The sequence below is a fragment of the Micromesistius poutassou genome (assembly GCF_964030765.1).
Source record: "Micromesistius poutassou genome assembly, chromosome: 3".
NCBI classification, from domain to species: Eukaryota; Metazoa; Chordata; class Actinopteri; order Gadiformes; family Gadidae; genus Micromesistius; species Micromesistius poutassou.
In genome coordinates, this window is record NC_140273.1 from 10,678,630 (window position 1) to 10,703,552 (window position 24,923).

A 24,923-nucleotide genomic window follows, 5' to 3' on the forward strand; every position below is an offset into this window, starting at 1 on the left:
TTGATACCGGAGGGGTTTATATACGAGATGATCGGATGACCGTCGACCGAAGCAAATACTTTCATGGATAATCTCCAAAGAAATGAACTGACAATTTTGTACGTTTCTAATCAGATGGCATTTGAAGTTGAGTCTGTTAAAGAGTAGATAACCTAACGAATGATTAGTGGACTGTCCCGCAGACCTTTCATTGTGTCTGATCAGCCTGCCTGTGAACCGCGGAAGTTCATCATCAAAGCGGGAAAGGTTGTTTATCTTGGGATGATCAGTGTGGGCTGGGCCAGACATCAGTAAACACGGATAAGGTCAAGTTGATCGGAATCAACAATGTCAAGAAAATAATCAGTATGATGAAATGTTTCTGTCTTGCTCTGTGTATTTCTGTTTCGTGTGACTGAGTAAGTGACACACACACACACACACACACACACACACACGCATTAAGATGATTCAAATCAAAATGGGAAGATTAATAACAGCAGGGTTTAATACAGTGTATGGATACTGCAAGACCAATATGTATGGTATTCTCCTCTCTACACTACAGTCTCATCCAGCGGGAGGGAGAGAGCTCCGGATGTTAGGATATGCCGGCCCTCTCTCCCATTAGAGATTCAGCTCAAACCCCAGCGGACTAATTTCCGGAGGAAGAGAAGGGCAATGAACACAGACGAAGAAGATGGCTGTGTGTGTGTGTGTGTGTGTGTGTGTGTGGGGGGGGGGGGGTTGGTGAGGGTTGCACGACAAGCAGATCTGGAGAGGTGGAGAAAAGCAAAACAATTTGCTGGATAACCAAACCCCCATCTACTCCCCACCCCCCCTCCCATTGGAATCTGGACACCCCCTATAAGATGAGAGAGATGGGGGAAGAAAGGGAGGGTGGAGGGTATGGATTAGGAGGGTGATGGAGGGCGTGGTGGAGATAAAGGGCCGGAAGATAGATAGGGAGGAGGAGGAGGAGGAGTAGGAGGAGTAAGACAAGAGGTGGTGGAGGCGGGGATTATGGAGGAGGGGTTGGAGGGGGTTGAAGAGGTGGGGGTGGTCGAGGAGGTGGAGAAGGAGGTAGGGAAGGAGGGGATGGAGGTGGTGGTTAGGAGTTGGAGCAGGAGGAGTTGGATGAGGAGGAGGCCTGTGAAGGTCCTTTCAGACTGTAAGTGTGATGGGCGGCTTTCTAGACACCGTGAAGAAACGTTTGTGCATTGCGCAGACAGTCCACGCACAAACTATTGCATTTATAGTGGCCGCTTTGCCACAACATGGGGGTTGATAGTCAGGTCACGCACTCTTTACAGGTGTGCGACATGTGAAAAATTGCCATATGAAGCGGCCCAAGGCCTGTGATCACATCGTGTTTTGCTCGCGCGGTTCAGGCTAAAAATACGATTTTGGTAACTTGGTATGCCAGCTGTGCTAGGAACCCGATGGTATTCCAGCTGTTGAAATGCCAGGGACTGTACAGTCCACACACACACACACATACACAATGCCGTGGACAAACACACTGCTCCTAATGTCAGAGCCGCCGTTAAATTACTGTATCAGCAAGAGATCCAGAGCTGTGTGGGTGTCTGTGTGGGTGTGTGTCTGTGGGTGTGTGTGTGTGTGTTGGGGGCTTACCAACTAGGCCTGGGCAGTAAAACAAGCAATTATCGTATTGTGATAGACTTTTGATCAATATCAATATAAAACATGTTCAATGTATATCGAAAAGAGACTGGACCACCGAATCTAGCAGCTGGGTTTGTTACACAAACACGGTTCTACACTTATTTACAATATTTGAGTGTTTTTCATTGTTATATCGACATAAGAGTCTTTTTATGTCATTAAAATGATCAATAGTTATCAATATCATAACTATTGATCATATATCAATAGTTATATCATGATATGTCTTTCAGCCATATCGCCCAGGCCTATTCCCAACCCGCTATTATAAAATGGTGCCCCCCAAAACTTTGTCTATTTCTCTACGTAAAGATGAAACAAAAGGTTGTGAAATGAGAAAAATGGATGACATAGGCTAATATTAGGTTATATTACTCAGTTGAGATGAGTAACTTTGCACATTGTACCCGCACGTTGCGTGTGCTGAAACTTTTGATTAAGAAATTTGTGGAAAACCATCATTTGATTAGAGAATTTGCCTAAGTTGTTGCCATCCTTTTCACCCTGTACGCATGCACAGAGTGCAGCCTACTAACAGTATTGCTGTATTAAGATATCTTTATTCAGGCAAAACTTAAATGAAAAGAAGATATTGGGAAAAAAGACTGATACACAACCACCTACACCAACGGTGAGTGGGTACCTGTATGTCAGCGTTCTGGCTCCAGAGAAGCAAACTATCAACAAGAAATGTTCAGCTTAACATGCATGATGCATGTGCGTGTGTGTGTGTGCCCGTGTGTGTATGCCTGTGCGCGTGTGTTTGTTTATGTACAGGTGTGCATGCTCGTGGGAGTACATGCATGTGTGTATTAGTATGTATATATGTGTCTGCGTGTCTGTGTGAGTGTATATTAGTGTGTGTGTGTGTGTGTGTGTGTGTGTGTGAGAGTGTATATTAGTATGGGTGTGTGTGTGTGGGTGTGTGTGTGTGTACCGCGTGCTATCCGGAGCACCCTCATGATCCTGATGATGGTGGGGTTGATGGGCAGCGAGGCGTTGATCTCTATCTCCTCCAGGATGATGCCCATCACAGACAGCAGCACTATGGCCAGGTCCAGCTGGTTCCACCTGCAGCACACACACATAGACACATTTGTACAGACACACAAACATAGACATTCATACAGACACACACAAAGAGACATTTATACGTGTAGCTGCTCATTAATGACTTGTCAATGTATTTTATGTCTTAACCCCACATTTTCTGTAATAACTTGTCACTGAATTCAGTGTCTAACCCCTACCTGTTCCTTAATGACCTGTCTCTGAACCGTCTAAACCTACCTGCACATGAATGACCTGTCTCTGTATTATCTAAAGGCCCTGACACATCATTCCAACTGCTGATCGTAGGCAGAAAAGGCAGTCGGACCAATTTGGTCATGGTAGATTCGACATGTGCAGTTGGCTGAAAAGAACACAGACGGCTTGAAAAAATCACTCTCAAAGATCTAACCCTAACGGGCACCTTAATGACCTGTCTCTGTACTGTCTAACCCTACCTGCACATGAATGACCTGTCTCTGTACTGTCTGACCCCTGCCTGCTCCTTAATGACCTGTCTCTGTACTGTCTGAACCCAATGCTAAATAATAACTGTTTAACCCCGACCTGTCCTTGAAGAAGCGTCGGAAGCCAAAGGCCACCAGCTTCAGTGTGGATTCAATGACGAAGGTGGAGGTGAAGAAGTAGTTGCAGTACTTCAGTCCTGTCTCCAGGGACTGAGGGCGAGAGATAGAGATAACAGAGAGAGAGAGAGAGAGAGAGAGAGAGAGAGAGAGAGAGAGAGAGAGAGAGAGAGAAAGAGAGAGAGAGAGAGAGATTAAGATAAATCATTGCACAGAACATGATTCAAATCCTGTTTCAAGCAATCTGTTAATCAATGGCTCAAATGAACTGCCACAGCCCTTCTTTGTGCCAGACTAAAATTTATAATCATGTCATGTTTACGTGCTTCGATGATTTGAGGCGTCTGTGGCTTTAATTTACATGCACAGTTACCACAAAGAACACCCTTGTAATTGAATTGAGTTTGTTCTTCACTGTGGAATCAAATTACTTAAGGGAAGAGAGAGGAGGGAGAGAAAAAGAAGGATAGACTAAAAAGAGGAAGATTGACCAGCCAAAAGGGCGCTGCCATTGACAGTGCTAATAGCGTGTGCATGTGTGTGTGTGTGTGTGTGTGTTTGTCTATGTGGGTATTTGTGCAGGAGTGCATGTGTCTGTTTGGTTGTATGTCCATGCACGTGCGTGTGTGTATGTGTTTGCGTGTGTGTGTATGTGTGTTTGTGTGTGTGTGCGCAGTTGTGTTAAGTGGGCTTTGGCGGTAGCTGCCAGCTTTTTGGCCTGGTGCAAAATGCATTCATTGTGTTGACATGGCTTTAATCCGAGTGGGGGCAGTGTGCGAGACGGCGGGGAACACAGGACACACTGGAGGGGCCGGTCCGCTGCTCTCTGCCCAGGAGATCATTATCCCCTCAGCGCTCTGCTTCTAGTCTGTCATCCTGCGCCCATCACTGCCTCTCAGCTCACGCACAGGATGGAAACCACACACAAACTCACACACAGGCGCACGCACACATGCACACAGGATCAACGACACACATTGACACACACACACACACACACACACACACACACACACACACACACACACACACACACACACACACACGTCTGCATGTAACACATACACACATACACACCTACACGTCTCTCTGTTTATATCTTGATTTCTCCTTTCGACTGTGAACACCTCATATAAAACCTTTACTAAAGTAGTCATAGCAAACGCTTGCATCCAAAGCGAATGACAGGTGTCTCGACAAAGCATACAATAGACACGGGAGTAACTATGATCTTTTCAAAATTCCTTTTCCAATAATGGCCTGGCCAAGGAAGCAGCATTAAAAACAGGAAAAAAAAAAAAATCCATAGTAGCCCATAGTAAGAGTTGTATCTCGACAAACATATTGTTCCACCAAGTCCTTTACATCAAAGTGTCTTTAATCCCAAGCGCTGTAACCAATGGCAACCCCACCCTTCCTCCTGGCGTGGCCCCAGCCCAGAGAGGGGATGAGGGTACCTTTGGCTGGTTGTAGTGCTCCAGGGACATGGTGATGACGTTGATGCAGATGATGAAGGTGATAGTCAGGTCCAGATAGTGGCTGGTGCACAGCGTGTGGACGGCCAGGCGGGTGGGGCCGTAAGATGCGTAGTAGGGGGTCTTCTGGGCCTCTGGAGGGAGAGAAGGGGTCATAGAGTTAAAGAGAGGAGACGAGAAACGAGATTCGGGATTTACCATTATGACGAGTTGTGAGAGTTGAAGGGGGAGAGTGTGGGCCGGGAGGAGAAACATATATAACATAATGGTAAATGGTAAATGGTCCTCATTTATATAGCGCTTTTATCCAAAGCGCTTTACAGTGTTGACTGACATTCACCCATTCATGCACACATTCACACACCGACGGAGGAGTCAACCATGCAGGGCGACAGCCAGCTCGTCAGGAGCAATTAAGGTGAGGCGTCTTGCTCAGGGACACCACAACACTCAGCTAGGAGGAGCCGGTGATCGAACCAGCAACCTTGCGGTTACCAGCCAACCTGCTCTACCTCCTGAGCTAATGCCGCCCCCCCCCCAAAAATGCCCCTTTCACACACGCAGACCAGCCCTGAATTGTTCCGGAACATGTCCTGCCTGGGGTCATGTGAATGGGAACAGGGATCAAAATCCAAAACAATCTGTGCAGCCAGTTTCCCTCCCGAGGGTTGGACAGATTATAAGCGAGCAAGAGAGAGCGCGAAAGAATAGGAGAGCGTGAGAGCAGTGATTAGCGGCTGATTAACAGAGGGTGAGATCAAGTGTTGCGGACTTGGAAGCAGAGAGACGTCCCAGAGGTGAAGAGGGTAGAAGAGGCCCTGAATGAACGGGGATGATCACAGAGAGGATCACAGAGGCTTCCACGCTGCGAACACTCTGGTATCTGTCCTGAGTCGCTAGCGGATCCATCCTGTCTTCTTCTACTCTCTCACATTGTGCTTCACAAGCGTTTATCGCCCGTGGAGCATTTGTAGGTCTGAAGATTATTTTTGCAACTCTAACTTCTATGATTTTCACAGAAGAGAAAAAGAAACGAGAGAGGAGAGGGGTAAGAGGAGGACAGGGTGAGGAGGAAGAGGAGAGGGAGATGAGGAGATAGGAAAGATTAGAAAGAAGAGAGGAGAGAGGAGAAAGGAGAGAGCCAGGAATACAGCCTGTTCTGTATCAAGGCCAACAGTGTTTAAGGTGTTGAAAGTGAGGATCAAGGCTTCTAAATCACCGGTAACAGTAATAAAAACGATGAGTGTAACCTCTGGGCAGCCCTGATCTCAGTTATAGATGACCACACACACACACACACACACACACACACAGGTACAGCCACCCTGCACACATACACACACACTCCTCCACCAATACACCTGTACATACGCACGCACACACACACACACACACACACACACACATACACACACACAGACACACACACACACACACACGCACACACACCACTGCGCACACACACCCGTACCGACAAATACACACACACAGACACAACCCTACCCACACACACACACACACAGATAATCAACCGGCGCCCTTACTCCTCCTCTTCTTCTCCATGCGCCGCTGGCGTTTCTCCTCACGCCGCCGCGCCTCCTCCACCTCCTGGTGCTGCCGGCACTTGTGGAAGTTCTCCACCACCACGCCCACGAACATGTTGAGCACGAAGAAGCTGACAATGAGCAGGAAGGAGATGAAGTACAGCAGCATCCACGGGTTATTGTTGATCGCCGGCTGGAGAGGAGAGAATGGGAGAGGAGAGGGGAGGGTGAGAGAGGAGGAGAGGGGGGGTAAAGGAGAGGAGAGGGGAGGGTGAGAGAGGAGGAGAGGGGGGTAAAGGAGAGGAGGAGAGGGGGGGTAAAGGAGAGGAGAGGGGAGGGGAGGGTGAGAGAGGAGGAGAGGGGGGTGAGAGAGGAGGAGAGGGGAGGGTGGAGGGTGGGAGAGGTAGAGGGTGGGGGGGACAGAATAGGAGGGTGAGAGAGGAGCGGGTGGGAGACAGGGGGGACAGGTTAGAAAGATCAGGAGAGGAGAAGGAAAGGTGAGAGAGGAGAGGCCGGGAGAGACACAAAGAGGAGGGGGAGAGGAGGAGGGAGAGAACAGAGAGGAAATAGAGAAAAGAGGTGAGAAGTTAGGAGAATAACCAAGAGGAAATGAGGGCCACAACAGGAGGTAAACACCATGAAGAGAAGTGAAAAAGGAGACAAGAGTGAAACGAAGAGAGAGGGAAAGAGGAGGAGGAAGAGCAGACAATGCACCACACAGAAATGGTTTACATGTCTCAGCTATCAAACAGCTTTCAGTTAAAGGTGCCATGACATGCCACCCGTTGTGGTGGGGGGGGCAGATTTCCAAAACGGCTTGTAACGGCTCATCACACCACACCTGGTGGCATGTCATGGCACCTTTAAGAGTAAAACAGGAGTAAGAAGCATGGTGTGAATACAGCCAAAACAATGTCAAGAGGGCGCAGAGACACAGACAGAGAGAACGATGAGTTAAAGACAAAGGAAGGTTGGCGCAGAGTTAATCACAGGGATGAAGACAACGGAGGAGATAAGAAACAGAGGGATCACAGTGAAGGAGGGAGGGAGAGAGAGATGGGAATGATGTCAGACAAAGGAACACTTGTAGAGGGATTGAGATTTGACGAGGAGGAAGATGAGTGTAGCGTTCCGATGGTACTGAATGAACTATGAATACAGATGATGGGCGAAGGATTTTCCAACCACGTTTTTACATGAGAGAAATAGCTTTATGCTAATAGTACGGCTCCACCAGCCACCATTGATTTGTGTCAGTATGTGTGTGTGTGTGTGTGTGTGTGTGTGTCTGTGAATGCACATGTGGGAGAGTGTGTGTGCTTGTGCGGAATCTCAAACCACAAAACTATTTGTGCACATGCCGTTGTGTGTGCGTGTATGCCTTTGTGTGTGCGTGTATGCGTGGTATGTGTGCACACAAATGTGTGTGTGTGTTACCTGCTGGTCGATGCCCACTGCGTCCAGGCCGTGGTACATGATGTTGACCCATCCGTCTTTTGATGCCAGAACAAACAGGGACATCAGAGCCTGGAGGACAGATACACACAGTCATGCACACACACACACATGCATGCACAAAGGCACACAAATTACATTTACCAAACATTATACTTCATCAGAAGCCACAGGTCATCAGGGGCAGGTAGGGGGTAGTGCTAGGGTCATCAGCAGTTAGTTGCATCACCTACCTGCCCCAGGTTATCAAAGTTGTACTTGTGGTGCACCCAGCGGTAGTTGGCCAACATGCAGTCTGATTTATTGGTGATGTTCCTCACATCCAGGCCCAGGCAGTAGTAGAACTTTCCCTTGAAGAGCTTTGGAGGCGGACACACGCACACACACACACACACACACACACACACACACACACACACACACACACACACACACACACACACACAGCCACAAAGAGAGGAAAGTGTCAGTTGTATTTTCAGCTCCCTGTATTGTGTAACCTGTGAGACCAGACACGTTGCTGAATATCTACAGAATTGAAGATGGTTCTACGGAGACTTTTCACCTTCCAGCACATCAAAGAATTAAGTGGAATATTTCATCAATCTGGCCATGAAGAGGGTGTGAGAAATGATTATGGAGGAACTACGCTTCCATCCCCAGTGACATAAACACATCCTAAAAACTCCTAAAAATAAATTATAAAAACTGAAGGTGATTCATTGCCAATACTTTTGGCTTTTTCATGAGAATCGTTCAACTTGGTTTCATGAATAATGCATTTCATTTTGCCTTTCAGACTAAAAATTTTAAATTATTGATACTAAATAACTCTGATAGGGTCGATCTCTCAATGTTTTTCGTTTTCTCGATCAACACACAACCCTGACTCTTAAATAGCCCCAGTTTGAATTGCTGCACAGCAGGTCCAATGTTATAATGTAAGTCATAGCTGTGGTTGTGACTCTAAAATATAAGTACAGCACAAAACATGAATGCAGTTCAACATACTAACACATATTCCTTCTCCAAGCTGAGATTATCAGCTGCTCATATGGTTTACATTTTGATCATTTATTATTAAAAAAAATGTAGCGTTTTTAACAGGACGGTGAAGATGGACAGGAGAATGGGTTGAAAAAGAGGGTGAATGACACATAGCCTCGGCCCCATGACAGAATCGAACCTGCGGATCTCTACAGGGCCTAAAGAACAGAACGGTGAGCCACCAAACCGCCATGTTTTTCTAATGTGTTAACTTACGTGTTTAGCCAATAAGCCTGTTCTGATCGCTAAAGCGACAGCTGACCTATAAAGTAGCGATAGACGGTAACACCAGTTCCTTGGTGGCAGATCAGAGGACCTCCAGAGTATTCTACTAAGTCATTTAATAGGATTATTTTCTGAGTTTTGGCGTTCTTTAAAGAGTTTACAAAGTGCTTTTACCTGCAAAGGTAATCTCTTTGAAATACTAGAACTATATATAAAAACAACACAAGGACACAAGCGGATGGAGAGCAGCGATCAATAAATACAATTAGCAATAAAATAGAGTGATCAATCAAAGACAACGAAGATAAAGTGATATATGTAAATGTAATTAAATATAAGGAATAATAAAATACATGTACGATTAAGTATATAGAGTATGTGACAATAAAAAGTATGTGTTGCTATATGAGGATAGAGGGAGTGTATTACTAATAAAGTACAGTAAATGTGTGTTACTATTAAAGCCCAGAGAGAGAGAGTTACTATTAAAGTACAGTCAATGTATTATTAAAGCACAGAAAGTGTGCTACTATAAAGCACCAGTGTGTGACTTTAGAGTACAGTCAGTGTGTTACTATAAAGTGCAGTGAGTGAGTGTGGGAGGGTACCTGTACTCCCAGGATGCCGAAAATGATGAAGAAGGCGCAGCAGATGAGGACGATGTTCCCGATGGGCTTCAGAGACGTGATGAGGGTCTCCACCACCAGCTTCAGACCTGGAGCCCTGCTGATCACCCTGGGAGAGAGAGGCAGGTAGGTACAGAAAGAGAGAGAGAGAGAGGGGGGGGGGGGGGAGAGAGAGGGAGAGAGAGGGGGAGAGAGGTAGAGGCGGGGAGAGAGAGAGAGAGAGAGAGAGAGAGAGAGAGAGAGAGAGGGAGAGAGGTAGATGCGGGGAGAAAGAGAGAGAGATACAGGGACAAAGTGGGCGAGAGAGCGAAGGAGGGGGATGGAGATACAGTGAGAGATTTAGAGAGAGGGAGGAAGAGTTAGGGAGAGAGAGGTAGAGCGTGAGAGAGATGGAAACTTTTCTGAAATGCATTTCAGAAGTGGGCAGGACTAGAGCTGACCGGATGTTCTCTGAGCATACCCAGCTTGCACTCCTAGTCTAGGGTGGAGGTGACTCTAGATGGTGTTATGGATGTTATGGGTGGTGTTACCGGAGGGGTCTTAGAGTCCGTAGCAGGCGTAGGACCCTGAGGACCCCCAGGATCTTGGCCCCTCCAGCCATGGACACCACGATGTCGATGAGAGACACAAACACCAGAAAACCATCCAGGACGTTCCAGCTGCTGCGGAGGTAGGCCCGGTCTCCAAGGTAGAGCCCCATAGACACCACCTGCAGAGAGAGAGAGAGAGAGAGAGAGAGAGAGAGAGGTTGAAGGAGAGAGGGAGAAAGCGTCAGGGAGACAGAGGTTAAGATGAGAGAGAGAGGGAGAGAGAGTCAAGGTAGAGGTCAAGGAGAGACATGCAAACGGTTGTCATGGCAACGTTCAAATAAGAGGCAGACGACAACGAAGGCCCCATGCAAAAAGTGGGATCGTTTTTAAACATTTTTAAACGGCTTTGGAAATGTTAATGATTATATTCCATGCCAATGAAGCTTTGAATGCATTGAATTGAAATGTACTTGAGAGAGAAGGGTAGAGGCAGAGAAAAACACTGAGATTGAGTAAGGAAAAGATAGAAGAGAGGAGAGAGGGCCAGCCACACACATCTCAGTGGTCTCTATCCCGCTTGTCTAAGGCTTATGTAAAGAGCAAGCCATTACTTATGCTCTGTCTGTTTGACTGGACAAACCTTGACAAGCCAGTGGGATTGAAAAATCAATATAAAGTTAGAGTACACATTGTGATATTGAATAGAGACTGTTGAGGTGATTCCCTTGTCGGTAACCAATGGAAAAAGTCGTTCATTATATCATTTCTTTTTTCAGTGCGGCGGGACTTTCATAAGGTTATGGTCACTGTTAAGTTAACTGTTATTTCAAGTAAAACCTGTACAAACAAAATAAGGCACTGTGGCCAGCTTTATATATATAGTCCACACAGTGACACAGAGTGCTGTACATAGAGACACCCCCTCACTCAATTGAACCCCGCTTGGCTTGAGTGAGCTCTATTTATAAAACGCCTCCTTCTATCAACCCAATGCATTTATCAGAAAATGTACATAAATGAAAATAAGGACAAATACCTCAAACTAACGAAATCATAGTAATAAAATATAATAATATATTAAAGTATTAGCATTACTTGGTTTCCAAGGTCATACTGTGGCGGTGAGATAAACAAGATTAAAAAAAATCTTGTTTATCTTGATTAAAAAATTGATTTAGACCATAGTTGTTGCTTTATTCCATCTATGCACAAACAAATAAATAGCAATAAACGCAAATTAGTAGGGACATTGACATGTCCGTCTTTATAGTGGGTAATGTACGATGGATTGAAGTCTTAATTGAAGTGAAATGGAGATAACTATAAATATATAAATATATTTAAAAAAAAACTATATAAAGTAGGCTTTTCCCGGGACTCTATATGGGAATATATGAATTAATCCTTGCCTACTTCTGTTTTCTTGAAAATCTTGTGGGGTGAAAATCTTGAAATCTTGTGGGGTGTCATCAGACTCAGAGAAGCCAATCGGAGGAGGTGTTTGCTCTGTTGAGCACATGTCTTTGCTTGACATGGGACTGTGGGAGCTTGGTGATATTATGATGGTCCCTTTTGGCTGCTTCTAGTGGCTGGATCACTGCCCGATTCTTAAAAGGTTCAGTGATGTGGGTCTGGTGTCGGGTGCTGTAGTAATACTCGGCTCAGTCTAGATGTTTACCAAGCCAAAAAACGTCTCGCAGGTGGTGTGTTGTTTTTATCTCCTAATAAAGAAATGGTAGGAAACGTTTCGGAGGCTTGAGACAAATAATCTGTGTGGCCATTGCTGCCCACGGGAAGACGACAAGGTGGCTCCCCTGAGCAAAAACTTTGGATTAGGTATCTATAAAGTCTAGGAAAAGTTGCAGAATTCTTATCCACTTTTTGATTGTTGAAGTCAAAGGAAATAGAAATTCAGGCAAATTATGCGTGTGCTATATCTCGATAGAGACTTATCTCTAGCTAGGAGCTATCAGACTCTCCCAGAGTGTATAACTGACTGATTAGTAGCAGCATGTTACACTCCAACCAAGTGTGTGCATGCACGCGCGTGTGTGACATGTGTGCATGTGTGTGTGTGCATGCCGTTTGAAAACCAGAGCAGACAGGCAGCCCTGGTGATGGAGTATCTCCGTTTGTAATTAACGAGGTAGTTTAATTACTGTCCCTCTGAGAGAGAGAGAGAGAGAGAGAGAGAGAGAGAGAGAGAGAGAGAGAGAGAGAGAGAGAGAGAGAGAGAGAGAGAGAGAGAGCATTTCACTCTGGACTGGCTTGTTAGTGTCAATGATCAAAGAAACAGGGAGAGAAGGCTGGTTGCTTCCGTCTTAATCTCTCTCTCTCTTCACCACTGAGGGAAAAAAATCAATAGTGTGTACCCAACCACTTCGTCCCTCCCTTCTCACCTCCCCCACTGTCTGTCTAGCAGGCTCTCCAGGGCTATAGACACAGATAGTCAGAATGGTTCTCAAAGAATGTGTGGAAGAAGAGGATTTCTCTTGTTAGGCACTTTGCGTGGCTGTTTTGCACTAAAAGCGCTTTAGAAAGCCCTATATACTTTAGCCGTATAGACTAAATAGAGTATAAGCTGGCCTACATCTGTGAGCGAAACCCTGACAGAAAGCAGCTAATGGCTAACCACAGACACAAACCAGGACTCTTCTCTAATGAGGAGTGACACAAGCACAAACTATAACAAGCTAAGCTCCCCATCCAATGTAGTTGGTGAGCTGTACGTATGTGAGCTACGTGTCTTCATTAGCTGATGGTTATTAATACATCAGAGGGTGCCAACCTATAGGGTCTATAATGTACATCAGCTTGGAAGAGCCTGGAGACGTGGAGGTCATTAATTATGGATGCCACCCTGGTCAGAGAGAGTGGAGGAAGAGATGGGACGAGTGACAAAGACAGTGAAATGAGGAGAGAAAGAGGGAAAGCAAAAGAGATGGAGTGAGAGAAAGGAAGGAAGAAAAAATAAATAAAGAATGAAGGGTGTGTGTTTGCATGTGGAGTGTGTGTGTGTGTGTGTGTGTGTGTGTGTGTGTGTTCCCATATCGATGTACTGTCCAGATCTTGCTTACCACTGGCCAGAGAGAGAGATAGCTTTCTAATTAACTTCCTTTCCAGCTGTCCCTTCTTAAGAAGATGCGTGTGCATGTGCCTGTGTGTGTGTGTGTGTGTGTGTGTGTGTGTGTGTGTGTGTGTGTGTGTGTGGGTGTGTGGGTGTGTGTTAATAAAACAAAGGAAGAAGAAAGCTGTTACCTTGACAGTCATTTCCATGACGAAGATGGCAGTGAATACGTAGTTGGAGATGGTTAGGAAGAGACGCTCCTGGAGGAAGGAAGGAAAAGAAAGAAGAGAGGGAAGAGATAGAGTGGGAGGAAGAGAGAGAGAGAGAGAGAGAAAGAGAGAGAGAGAGAGAGAGAGAGATTGGGGGAAAGAGAGAGAGAGCAAGAGAAAGAGAAAGAGAGAGAGAGGGAAGAGACATACAGAGTGGGAGGAAGAGAGAGAGAGAGAGAGAGAGAGAGAGAGAGAGAGAGAGAGAGAGAGAGGGAAGAGACATACAGAGAAGTCAGGGATAAACACAAAGAATAAACAGGAAGAGAGGGAGAAGAGGAGAAGAGAGAAAAGGAAGGGGAGGAATTAATTGGAATGAAGAAAATAAGCAACATGGAGCTCTGTAGCTCAGCTGGTCGACTGAGGCATTAACGTCCTGGATAATTCCCGCTGAGGCTACACCTGCTCAGTAGGAGTAACACCACACTAGAATACTCTCTGTGCGTTCACTTCAAACTAACTAATTATAATTGACAGTTGTAATTTACAGTTTGTGTGATATTTAAAATGAAGAGAAACAAAGACAACATTTGTCTTTGTTCATATAATCAGTTTACACTAATACAGTCAGCATTTAATGCTGACTGTATTAGTGTATACTGATTATATTAAATAACATCTGATTAGTTTGGATTAGCTAAAATACATAGAGGTTGGATTATTTTAAATGATTTTAAATTTGATTTGTTTCAACTAGGATCAGATGACTGATGATTAAAATTATGTTATTATTATTATTACATTTTAAATAATATCCGGTTTAAATGATATTAGACTAGTTTAGATCTGCTGCGATTAGAGTCGGATTACATGATATAACATTAGATGATATTATATAATATTTACAATTAAAATTAAATTAGATGACATTTGTTAACATTTCATGATATAAAATGTGGATGGACATTTAGATTACAGTATATTGGATTAGATAAAAACTAGATCTAAACTTCAGATAACCACCACCTCTGGTGGCCTCTCTTCAAACATTCATGCTTTCGATTTTAAAGCACAAATGTTTGGTCATAGGATGTGCTGTCTGGGGCCAACAGATGCTGGGTCATACAGCAGAGGACCCAGCCTCCAAGGGGGCTCACGCTGTCTAAAGAGGGTCTACGGAGGGGTCCAAGGAGGGGTCTTACCAGGCTGCCCTGCATGATTTTAGGCCTCTCCAGGGCCACGGTGATGCAGTTGAGGAAAATGAAGGCCAGAACCACATAGTCAAACAGCTTGTGAATGATGATGGAACGACACAGTTGACGGAACCTGGAGAGTAGAGGGGAGATGGGAGATGAGGAGAGAAGAGAGAAGAGAGAAGAGATGGGAGATTAGGGAGAGGAGAGGAGAGAGAAGAGATGGGGAGAGGAGATAAAGGAGAGAAGGAGAGGAGAGGGGCGAGATGGGAAGGGGAGAGAGGAGCGGACAGGAGGAGGCAAAGACATCTGGTCTCAGCTAGGAACATACACACTCCCAAATGCACGTTGTCCTAAAACTGTTACTTTTGACAGATTTGTCCTAGAAAGTATAGACAGTATTTAGAGTGTAAAACAAGTGACGCAAGGACAAACACGCACAGAAGCACACTCTGTATTCCCTTGTGGAGAGTGGAGTCACTCTGCGGCCTATACCTGTTCTGCTCAGAAGAACTGGTACTGTTCTGCATATTCCTCTGTTGTCCCACAAGAACAGCAGGCTCTACAATGGACCCTAACGTCACATTCCATCTCTCTTTATTTTCTGTTTCCCATTCATAGACTCATACACGCACACAAACACACACAATCATACACACACACACACACACACACACACACACATACACAGACCATACGCAGTGACATGCAGACGCACACACAAACAGACACTGAACGCATTGATTCACACACACACACACACACACACACACACACACACACACACACACACACACCATTCACAGCAATACACATACAAATTCCACACACATGGCACACACAGCACACAGAAACAATCAATCATGATTCTCCAACACACATTCCCTGAACACACTGATACACAGCATACACACATCGCACAAACACAAACACACACCCTGCATATACACACACCTACCCCCCCCCTAACATGGTCTCTGAGCCATGCAATCCATGCTTCTAATCTGCCTGCTTCTCCTTTTTCCTCCAGACCAGGCCCAGATACCCCATCCCCCCCTTATCAGTCCATTGAACTCGGGCACCCCTGTTCCTTGGTGTTGATGTGTGTCCGATGTATTTAACTGGATTTGTGTTCGCTCTGATTGTTTTACTGGCTTTGAGTAATGATTTGGGTGTGGGTTGCCAGACTTGGACGGACACACACACACACACACACAAGAATGCGCGCACCCACATATAAACACACACACACACACACACACACACACACACACACACACACACACACACACACACACACACTCACATCACAGACATAAATACAGCACAAATAAAAACAGTTAGGGGAGCATATTGGTGCCCACAGACATGCACGCAAACACACACACGCTTGCACATGCACACATACAGAGAGGCCTGCAAATAAACACACACACAAACAAACAAACAAAAGCGAACTAACAAACAAAAATACGAAAAATACACACACACACACACACACACACACACACACACACACACACACACACTAACACACGTGTACACACGTGCACACATGTGCTCACACACAGAGAAACAAAAACAGCCTAACAAACAGGCAAAAATACAAACACGTTGGATCACACACACACACACACACACACACACACACACACGCACACACTTCCAGGCGTGCAGTCCCTGTCTTCCATTTGCCTGAGCGATGACACCTGCCAGCGCGGCCAAACACCCCCCCTGGGGCCGGGTGTTAGCCGCTAAAGTGGCTATCAGCGAGCGGGGATTAGAGTGAGGGGCTGAACGTCTAACTGAGTGATTTTTCATTTGTGTTGCCTGCAGGGATAATCCAGCAGCCAATAGTTGTGCTTCAGAAGGAAATGCCCTTGTGAAACTAACCCTTTTCAAATGTTAAGCGTGGTCGCTCCGGGCCGCTGCTGTTTACACAAGCCCCGGTAGACGTGAGGGGCGGTGCGCTGCGCTGGGTGGGGACACAAACTGGTACACACTATGGTGCTGTTAGCCCGTAGCGCTGCTTGGTTCTTATTTACGGTCTGGTGCAGTTGGTGTGATGTTAGCCTAGCCTGTAGGGCTGCTTGCTCGTGGTTCACATGGTGGTGCTGTTAGTGTGATGTTAGCCTAGCCTGTAGGGCGGGAGCGTACCTATGTTCCCCGGGTCCTATGTTCCCCGTTTTTCCCAAAAAGGGTCCAATGTTCCCCGGTCGCAATACATACTGGGGAACATAGGAGCCTTTTTCTGAAAAAGGGTCCTATGTGTCCTACGCAATTTCTTAACGGGTCCTAATAATATTTAAAAAGGGGTTATTTTTTCACCATAATTTCCATAATTGCCGAATTGCATGACATAAGACTATGCCTTCGTTGATTTAATTCAGCATTTTGTTACGGTAGATTACAGGCCACGTGATGCGCATATCCAAATATGATGAGGGGAGATTAGGCTGTAAATTGGTAAGTTGTAGCTTGTATCTTATCTTAACCCGTATGGAAAAAAATGTTTCCACAATCCACATGCTATTTCTATGCAGTTTCACACATATGAACAATCTTTCATATGTGTGAAACTAGCAACGATACGTCGGTGTAGAAAGTAAATTGCGCTGGGTGCAAGATAGGGCCCTTAGTTTGTTTATTATTAGTATTTATTTATTGTTTATTTATTATTATTAGTATTTAGTGTATTTATTATTATTTATTTATTAGTAGTATTTATTGTTTATTTAGTTTTGTTTATTTGAACTGTCCAAACGTGACAAAAACAAAAGCCAATTTACATGCCTAATCTCTGCTCATCTAGGCCTATTTGGATATGCGCGTCAAACGGCCTGTAACTGATGGCAATCAGCACTGATGGTGGAAAAAATAACAGACCGACAGACCGAATAACATAGGACCCTTTTTTTGAAAAAGGGTCCTATGTTGCCTGGTCACATACAAAGAACATAGGAACATAGGAACATAGGACCCAGGGAACATAGGACCCGGGGAACATAGGACCCGGGGAACATAGGGATGACCCCTGTAGGGCCGCTTGATTGTGGTTCACACGGTGGTGCTGTTGGTGTGATGTTAGCCTAGCCTGTAGCACTGCTTGGTCGTGGTACACGCTGTGGTGCGTGTTACAACATTGAAGAAGGTGCTCCTTCTTTCTAAATCTAAGCAGGGCTGCTACAGGCCAGGCTGTTTATGGATTATTTAGTGTTACAAGCAAGGAGAGCTTTCAATGGGGCCTTACTTGTTTTGAGGGGAGAACAGGTACACAGACCAGTCCTGTCGGCTCTCACACCAGTCTGGCTTGTACACCTCCATCATCTTGCGGATCCGGAAACACAGGCCCTGAGAAAAGACAACAAGGAATGGTAGCTCATTTACACTCTGTGATTGCACTAACAATAAATTGCCTGGTCACATTGTTTATTTAACGGAATAGTACTGTTGTATAGAAGCCATACCATACTTAAGCAATATTGCACAATTAAGTTTATACCACAGTTACCAACATTATAAAATATAAAGTTTTAATAATAAATAAGACATTTGCTGCAAAAATGATTTAATTGCTACTTTTTCCATTCACATGTATTTTGAAGCTAGTTGCACCGTGTCAGGGGGGCAGTGATGAGGCATTATTCATTATTATGTGGGCTCTCCTGCTCATTGGATCATGTTCTAAAGGTCTAGTTGACCAATCAGGTCGCACGGTGCGAACTCCATGTGACATCACAGCTGTAATAGTTGTGCAAATAGCCTCCTCCTACTCACGTAGTCGATCTCCTCGTCCGTGTCGGCGCGGTCCTTGCGGGCCTTGAGTTGGGGGAAGACCTCGGCCAGGATGTGGGCGTGGTGGTGGGGGTGGGCCGTCTTGCCGTTACAGTCCTGGTGCTCCGGCCCCCCGCCCACGCTGCCGGATCCCGCCGTCCCCGACCCCAAGCTCCTCCTCAGGGGTTCTTGGTGAGGAGGAGGAGGAGGAGGCAGCGGTGGAGGTACAGGTGGGGGCACCGCTGGGGGGAGGGTGGCTGAAGGGGGCACGGGCGGCGGCAGCTCGGGGAGCTCCAGGGACAGGGCGCGGCGGTCCTGGCGGGCCCCCCCGCTGTAGCGCCTGGACAGCGGGGGCGGCGGCAGCGGCAAGGGGGGGTGGATGGCGGGCCGGGAGTGGAAGAGCAGGGATTGGTGCTCGGCGGAGTGGGGGGAGGAGGAGTAGGGGGAGTGGGTGCTGCGGACACGCAGGCTCCCGCCCACCAGGGGCGCTCCGCCCGCCGCGCAGCTCCTCCGACTCAGGCTGTTCCAGCTGGACCTGGGGAACCCGAGACCCCGTTAACACGACACGTGGCGACCACCCACTGTTAAAAACATTGACGTAGCGTCCGTGACGGTACCTCACAACCATATGAAGCGGTAGATTTCATGTTACGGGCGCTGCAATTGCTCTTGGCAATCCATTTTGCCCATTGAGGGCGGGAACTCACAGCCTCGCAGCCTCACAGCATTCTATGACCAAAATAAATTCCTATTCAACCCTTTTTAACTGTTTAATTAAGGTAAACTGAAAGAGGATAAAATATGTATTTGCTTTGTAGCATGAGAATTAAAACATAATTTTCCAATTGACTGAGAGTGGTGTTTGCCTGTTTGCGTCCAGCCACCTCAAGCCCCCTATAGGACAGTATATGTACTACATGTTAGTCAGCTCCCCCAGGTCTTCACAAACAGGAAAGTCACTTGGATGCCCCCAATTAAAGATACGGTATGACATCAACATGAGTAGGCTTTGTGACTCCCAATCAAAGAAGAGAGAAATCCCGAAGGAAATGCCACAACCTCTACCTTTCACGTACCAAAAAATGATTAAGTGCAAGTCGCTTCGGATTAAGGCATCTGCCAAGTGATTAAATAAATAATTAAATAATAAGCGCAGGTTCAATCCAATTATAAAGCAATTGTCAAAGGTCCCTTGTATTCATTTTGATCATTTATGAAAGTTGTTAGCGCTTCATTAGGGTGATAACCACAATCTGTGTGTGGAGTGTCTGGGGGTCTGGGTCTACCTGCGGCTCCAGGCCGACTGCGGAGGGAGAGGGCGCCCCCAATTGTGGTACATGGAACTGCGGCCGTGGCGCTGGAACAGAGGCATATCAAGCACATTGGGTTGGTTTTGATTCATGACAAGGACAAATAGCAAATGGAATCAAATAAAAATTTGTATTTGCAATTTACATTTTGTTTTAGGGGGTTAGGATATTTGACTCTGAGACAAAAGGTTCTCGGTTCGATATCCCATGTTCACAGTCTGTCTAATAACCCTGATCACAGGAGCTCAATGAAGTTGCTTTGAACACTTCAATATTGTATTAATATGTCCAGCTTTAGGAAATATTGAGAGCATATTATGAACAAAGGACAATGCTGTTATGCTTCTTCATTGTTTCACTGAGGGTAGAGCAATTATCTTCCTCCTAAAATATATATTCATGAAGTGGATACTTTCTACTTACACTCACTTGAGTTCAAGCATATTAATTTAGCCAGCTTAATTAGGCAGAGAAACCATAGGAATCAGAAATGAAAGGCTAGTTATTATACCTCAACTTCTTAGTTCTTTTGTTGGTGGTAGGGCCAACAGTTGCTGTAGATTTATTCTACATGACTTCTTGTTTAATTGAATGAATAAATAGGAGATTTGACTGGACTCAGCATGATGAGGCTTTGATTGTTGAGCAGTGAAACCCACAGAGAGACACAAACCACGGTGGCGGTTTCTGCGTGCTGAATCCTCTCCCTCTAATGACATGTTGTACTGTCTGAAGTGTACGTTATGCCAATCATCCGCAGAGAGGGTGCACACCAGCGCTTGTTACACGCAACTGTGAGCTCTGCGTGAAGGAGATGATCGCATGTGACATTTATCTTTGTGTTTGAGTGTGTGTGTGTGTGTGTGTGTGTGTGTGTGTGTGTGTGTGTCTGCCTGTGTGTATTTGTGTGTGTGTATATGTTTGTCCGACTGTGTGTGTGTGTGTGTGTCTGGGTTGGTTGGTGTGTGTGTGTGTGTGTGTGTGTGTGTGTTGGTGTGTATGTGTGTCTGCCTCTGTGTGTGTTTGTGTGTGTGTGTGTGTGTGTGTGTGTGTGTGTGTGTGTGTGTGTGGTTGTGTGTGTGTGTGTGTGTGTGTGTGCATGTGAGAATAGGTGTGTGTGTGTGTGTGTGTGTGTGTGTGTGTGTGTGTGTTTGTGTGTGTGTGTATGTTTCTGTGTATGTTTCTGTGTGTGTTTGTGTGAGAGTATGTGTGTGTGTGTCTGTGGGTGTGTGTATGTATGTTGGTGTGTGTGTTTGTGTGAGAGCATGTGTGTGTGTCTGTGGGTGTGTGTGTTTGCACGGTATGCACTGCATGCATGCTGATGTGCACACCGCCACGTCTCAAATCAATGTCAACGGTTTCTTTACAAGCAATTTAGCATTAGCATGGAGGTTTTATTGCAATTCAAACTGTGTTTTTCAGTCGTGTGACTGGCTAAGGCCTAAATGATGAAGCTTTAGATGACATATCAACACAAAACAAAACATCTGATGCCTTTTTTAACCATTGGCAAGAATGATTTGTCCTGCATCAGAAAAATACACAGGCTGGTTAGTTTAGAAGTGATGATTAAGTGTCTTTAGTCTTGAGCAATTGCAAAAATCCTAACCCTACCTGCTCCCTGAGTGCAGTGAGGACATTCGCTCACTGCATGTCGAGTCTCATTTATAAGTGATGTCAAATTACCGAGGTAAGTAGATAGCTGATTTGATCAATGCATTCATTCAAAGTTGAACAGGTGTTTTATAGAGCTCATGCACTGTTACTAAGTAACGTGTATTACTGCGTCGCCAGACTCTGAGGTTATATCAAAATGCATTTTGTTATTTCTGCTGTTTGCAATATGATAGAGTAAAGCAGGACTTCTGATGCATTTAACATGGCTTCTGATAGATTTGATCTCTCTTAAGATTCAGGCAGGCAAACCTCTGATCGCCCTCCGGCAATGTTTACTTGTTTTTGCCACTTACAGGCTCAGATTACATTCTACATTAGAAAAAGGATCCCTACGGAGAAACAAAGCTTGTTTCTTCACCTTTCACTTGATCCAATCTGTTTGTTATTGTTCCCAACCAAGTCTCACTGAATGAGATGTCTCACCAGAGTTGAGTTGTTGCAGGAAGATAGTGGGAGAAACATGAGTGAGCGCTGGAGAGAGGAGAGTTTGTTGTGTTTGTTTTGTTAATGATTTGGGTCAAGGATGGTTCAGATTGTAATGTCAATATGGAAATATCCTGCAACTATGCAACAACAAGATTTTAGAGTGAGCCTTCTCCTTTGATGGACACAATAACAGATTGGATCAAGTGAAAGGCAAAGAAAAAGGTTTTGTATTTCTCTTTAGGAATACTTTCTATCATTTTACTACTATTCAAGCCAGTCAGTGGAAAAATCAAACACCTTTGGAGGATTAAATTGAGGGGACGCTCTTGCCCCAAAGGACTGCAGCCCATTTTTCCGGATTATGGCCACATCATTCTTGATCAATACTAGACCAATTTCAAAAATTGGTGTCAAAATTACTCACTTAGACCCAAAATGATAGGAAAAAAAGCTTCCAGGTTGAAAAATCCAAAAGTTGTCCTTTAAATTCTCTGTATCCTTCTCTCTCTATCTCTCTCTTTAACACACACACACACACACACACACTCTATGTCCTACTATCTCTGTCCTTCTCTCTCTCTGTTTGTCGTCCATTAAACCCATCAATCATTCCCACTTTTATTATAGTCATCTCTGTTAACAATCTCCAAATGTTTCTCTCAGAGACAAGAACACAGGAAGCCATAATTAGCACACGTTGTCACGGCAACTGGATGCTGACCCTGACTTAACTAAACTGTTTTGTCGCTCTCTCCTACTCACTCTCCCTTATCTCTCTCTCGCTCTCCATATCTCCATCCTCTTCCTCTTCATTGTGGTTTAATATGTATTTGTATTTGTGTGTGTGTGTGTGTGTGTGTGTGTGTGTGCATGTATATCAGTTTGTGTGCGTGTACACGTGTAACAGAGTCAATAAAATGAGTATTTAAATAATATTAAATCCTGTGTCATTGGGTCAAGACTTTTATTTTGATATGTCTGTACATCGTGTTGCATTGTGTTGCATCGTGGGTATCCTGCAGAAGAAAATATGTAAGTGTCCCAATTCAGGGGCTGCATCCTTCGAAGGACGCGGTATATGAAGGTGTGGCCTTCGTAGACTGCGAAGGCCACACCGAAGGCCGAACGATCGTTGTTAAATGAGACGGTCTAGCCTACAGAGCATTTCCGGATTGCGTAACCAGCCGTTAACGTTCATTACCTTGCGTGACCACGCGCCGCTCCTGTCTCCTAGCAACCCTGACAGCTGCAGTTCAAACTGGACAGCGGAGGAGAAATATGGAGCCAGAAATCATAATTTTATTTGTTATGTTTTATCTTTTATTGAAGGAGTGGGAGAAGATTCACCGCCGGAGCTGACAGGTGAAGAGGAAGAGAGGACGTTGGCTTAACGTTAATTAGTTTAACGTTATATGTCTAGCGTTAATGTCATTGAACTTTGACAATAAAGTGACATATTTAAAATGGTCCCAACCTTATTTTTATATTAAAAACTGTTGTTTGTCATTAAATATGTATTCGCTGCAGCTGCCACTTGTGCTCTTTCCGCGCCATTTCTGAAAAAAAACGCGCAATGAATCTAGGGATACATTGGGCCATGAAGGATCCACCCGGTGGATCCTTCAAATCCGGGAAAAGAAGGCTGCATATCTCGGCCGCATTTGAAGGAGCCTTCGAAATGGGACAGCACTTGACGCGCCACTGTGACGTAAGTGGTCTTCAAATGCGTCCTTTGAAGGATGCAGCCTCTGAATTGGGACACAGCCGGTATCTGCTGCAGGTAGGTTGAGCAAGAAACGTGTCCGCATGAAAAATCTGTTAAAGTCATGTTGTCATTGTTTTATACAAGTAATTTATCTCTAGACAGTTGTTACAAATATATGCCATCATATAACTTAAATTCTTGGGATATTTGGCATAGTATTGTTTCTTTTATTAGATTTTCTATTTTCGTTTGCACGCACATGGTTGTCGTTCCATTTGTAACATTGTATTTAATTTGTCTAGGCGGACCAGACCAATGCTCATACCCTTTTCTGTATTATTTGCTGACCCATTGTGCAGGTAACCAATAAGTTATTTTGGTTCTATTTTTCTTGTACGTTTTAGAATCTTACTCGTGGTGTTGCTAGCATTCTCGACCTTGAATGTCTAGCCGGTCACATGGTTATAACGTCTTTTACATGCAATACCGTTAGTCGTCACACGAGTGGAGAGTTCACCTGTTTACGAGCGTTGTTCAGCGCGACATTTAAAATGTATGTATTTTTCTTATTTGTATGCTGTATGTCAGATTATCATAGGATTGTATATATTGTTTGTCTTTACACACTATGGTGTAAGAAGCAGAAAAGACGGTATCTGCTTCAGTCGGACCAGACCAATGCTCATACCCTTTTCTGTATTATTTGCTGACCCATTGTGCAGGCAATAAAACCCACTGCATCTAATGAGTGTCCCAGTCCATACCGCACAAAATAAACACAACGCAGGTTACACATGTATATGTCATTTGCGTGCAGGTGTTGGTTTGTTTGTATATGTAGGCACGCGTGTGGGTGTGTGTGTGTGCCTGCGTCTCTCTGTGTCTTACCAGGGAGAGGGACCTCCGGTCCAGACTGACTCTTCCCAGACTCATGTCGCTGCTCTTGCGTGAGTCCAGCACCAGGCTGCGGGGGTCCGAGGCGTGGGCAGGGGGGGCCCCCAGCTCCAGGTGCCCGTTGGGGGTCAGGGTGCAGATCTTGGGGTCTAAATGACACGATGCAATAGGTAGGTCGGGTGAGTATGGACAGGCTGGAGGTCGTTAGGGTTTCCATTGGTCAACAAGCAGTGGAAGATGGCCAATTTCAACCAATCACGAGCCTCTCCCTTTAGAAACTTATGAGAAAAGATTATATTTTACTTTATCTACAATATACAGGAGAATCTATATATATATACACAATACAAGTAGTATAAATAAAACTTCCCAAAAAACTAAACTTGTGTTTCAACACCTTAACAACTTAATTCTCAGTCAATGATCATAACTAGTTCATCTGAAGAGAAAGGCATTACTACTTCAAG

General features: G+C 45.1%; 1 protein-coding gene across 1 annotated transcript in view; it reads right to left on the reverse strand.

Moving 5' to 3' along the window:
• cacna1ib (calcium voltage-gated channel subunit alpha1 Ib) overlaps positions 1–24,923 on the reverse strand; it is a gene marked incomplete at both ends in the record, with an annotated part of 98,190 nt that overhangs the window by 22,367 nt on the left and 50,900 nt on the right. Inside the window, 14 exon segments of the mRNA XM_084465439.1 lie at positions 2,606–2,739; positions 3,286–3,395; positions 4,760–4,911; positions 6,322–6,514; positions 7,759–7,848; positions 8,010–8,135; positions 9,657–9,783; positions 10,205–10,383; positions 13,463–13,531; positions 14,680–14,803; positions 17,921–18,021; positions 18,448–18,979; positions 19,731–19,801; positions 24,451–24,605. Coding sequence (XP_084321565.1) covers positions 2,606–2,739; positions 3,286–3,395; positions 4,760–4,911; positions 6,322–6,514; positions 7,759–7,848; positions 8,010–8,135; positions 9,657–9,783; positions 10,205–10,383; positions 13,463–13,531; positions 14,680–14,803; positions 17,921–18,021; positions 18,448–18,979; positions 19,731–19,801; positions 24,451–24,605 — 2,163 coding nt within the window.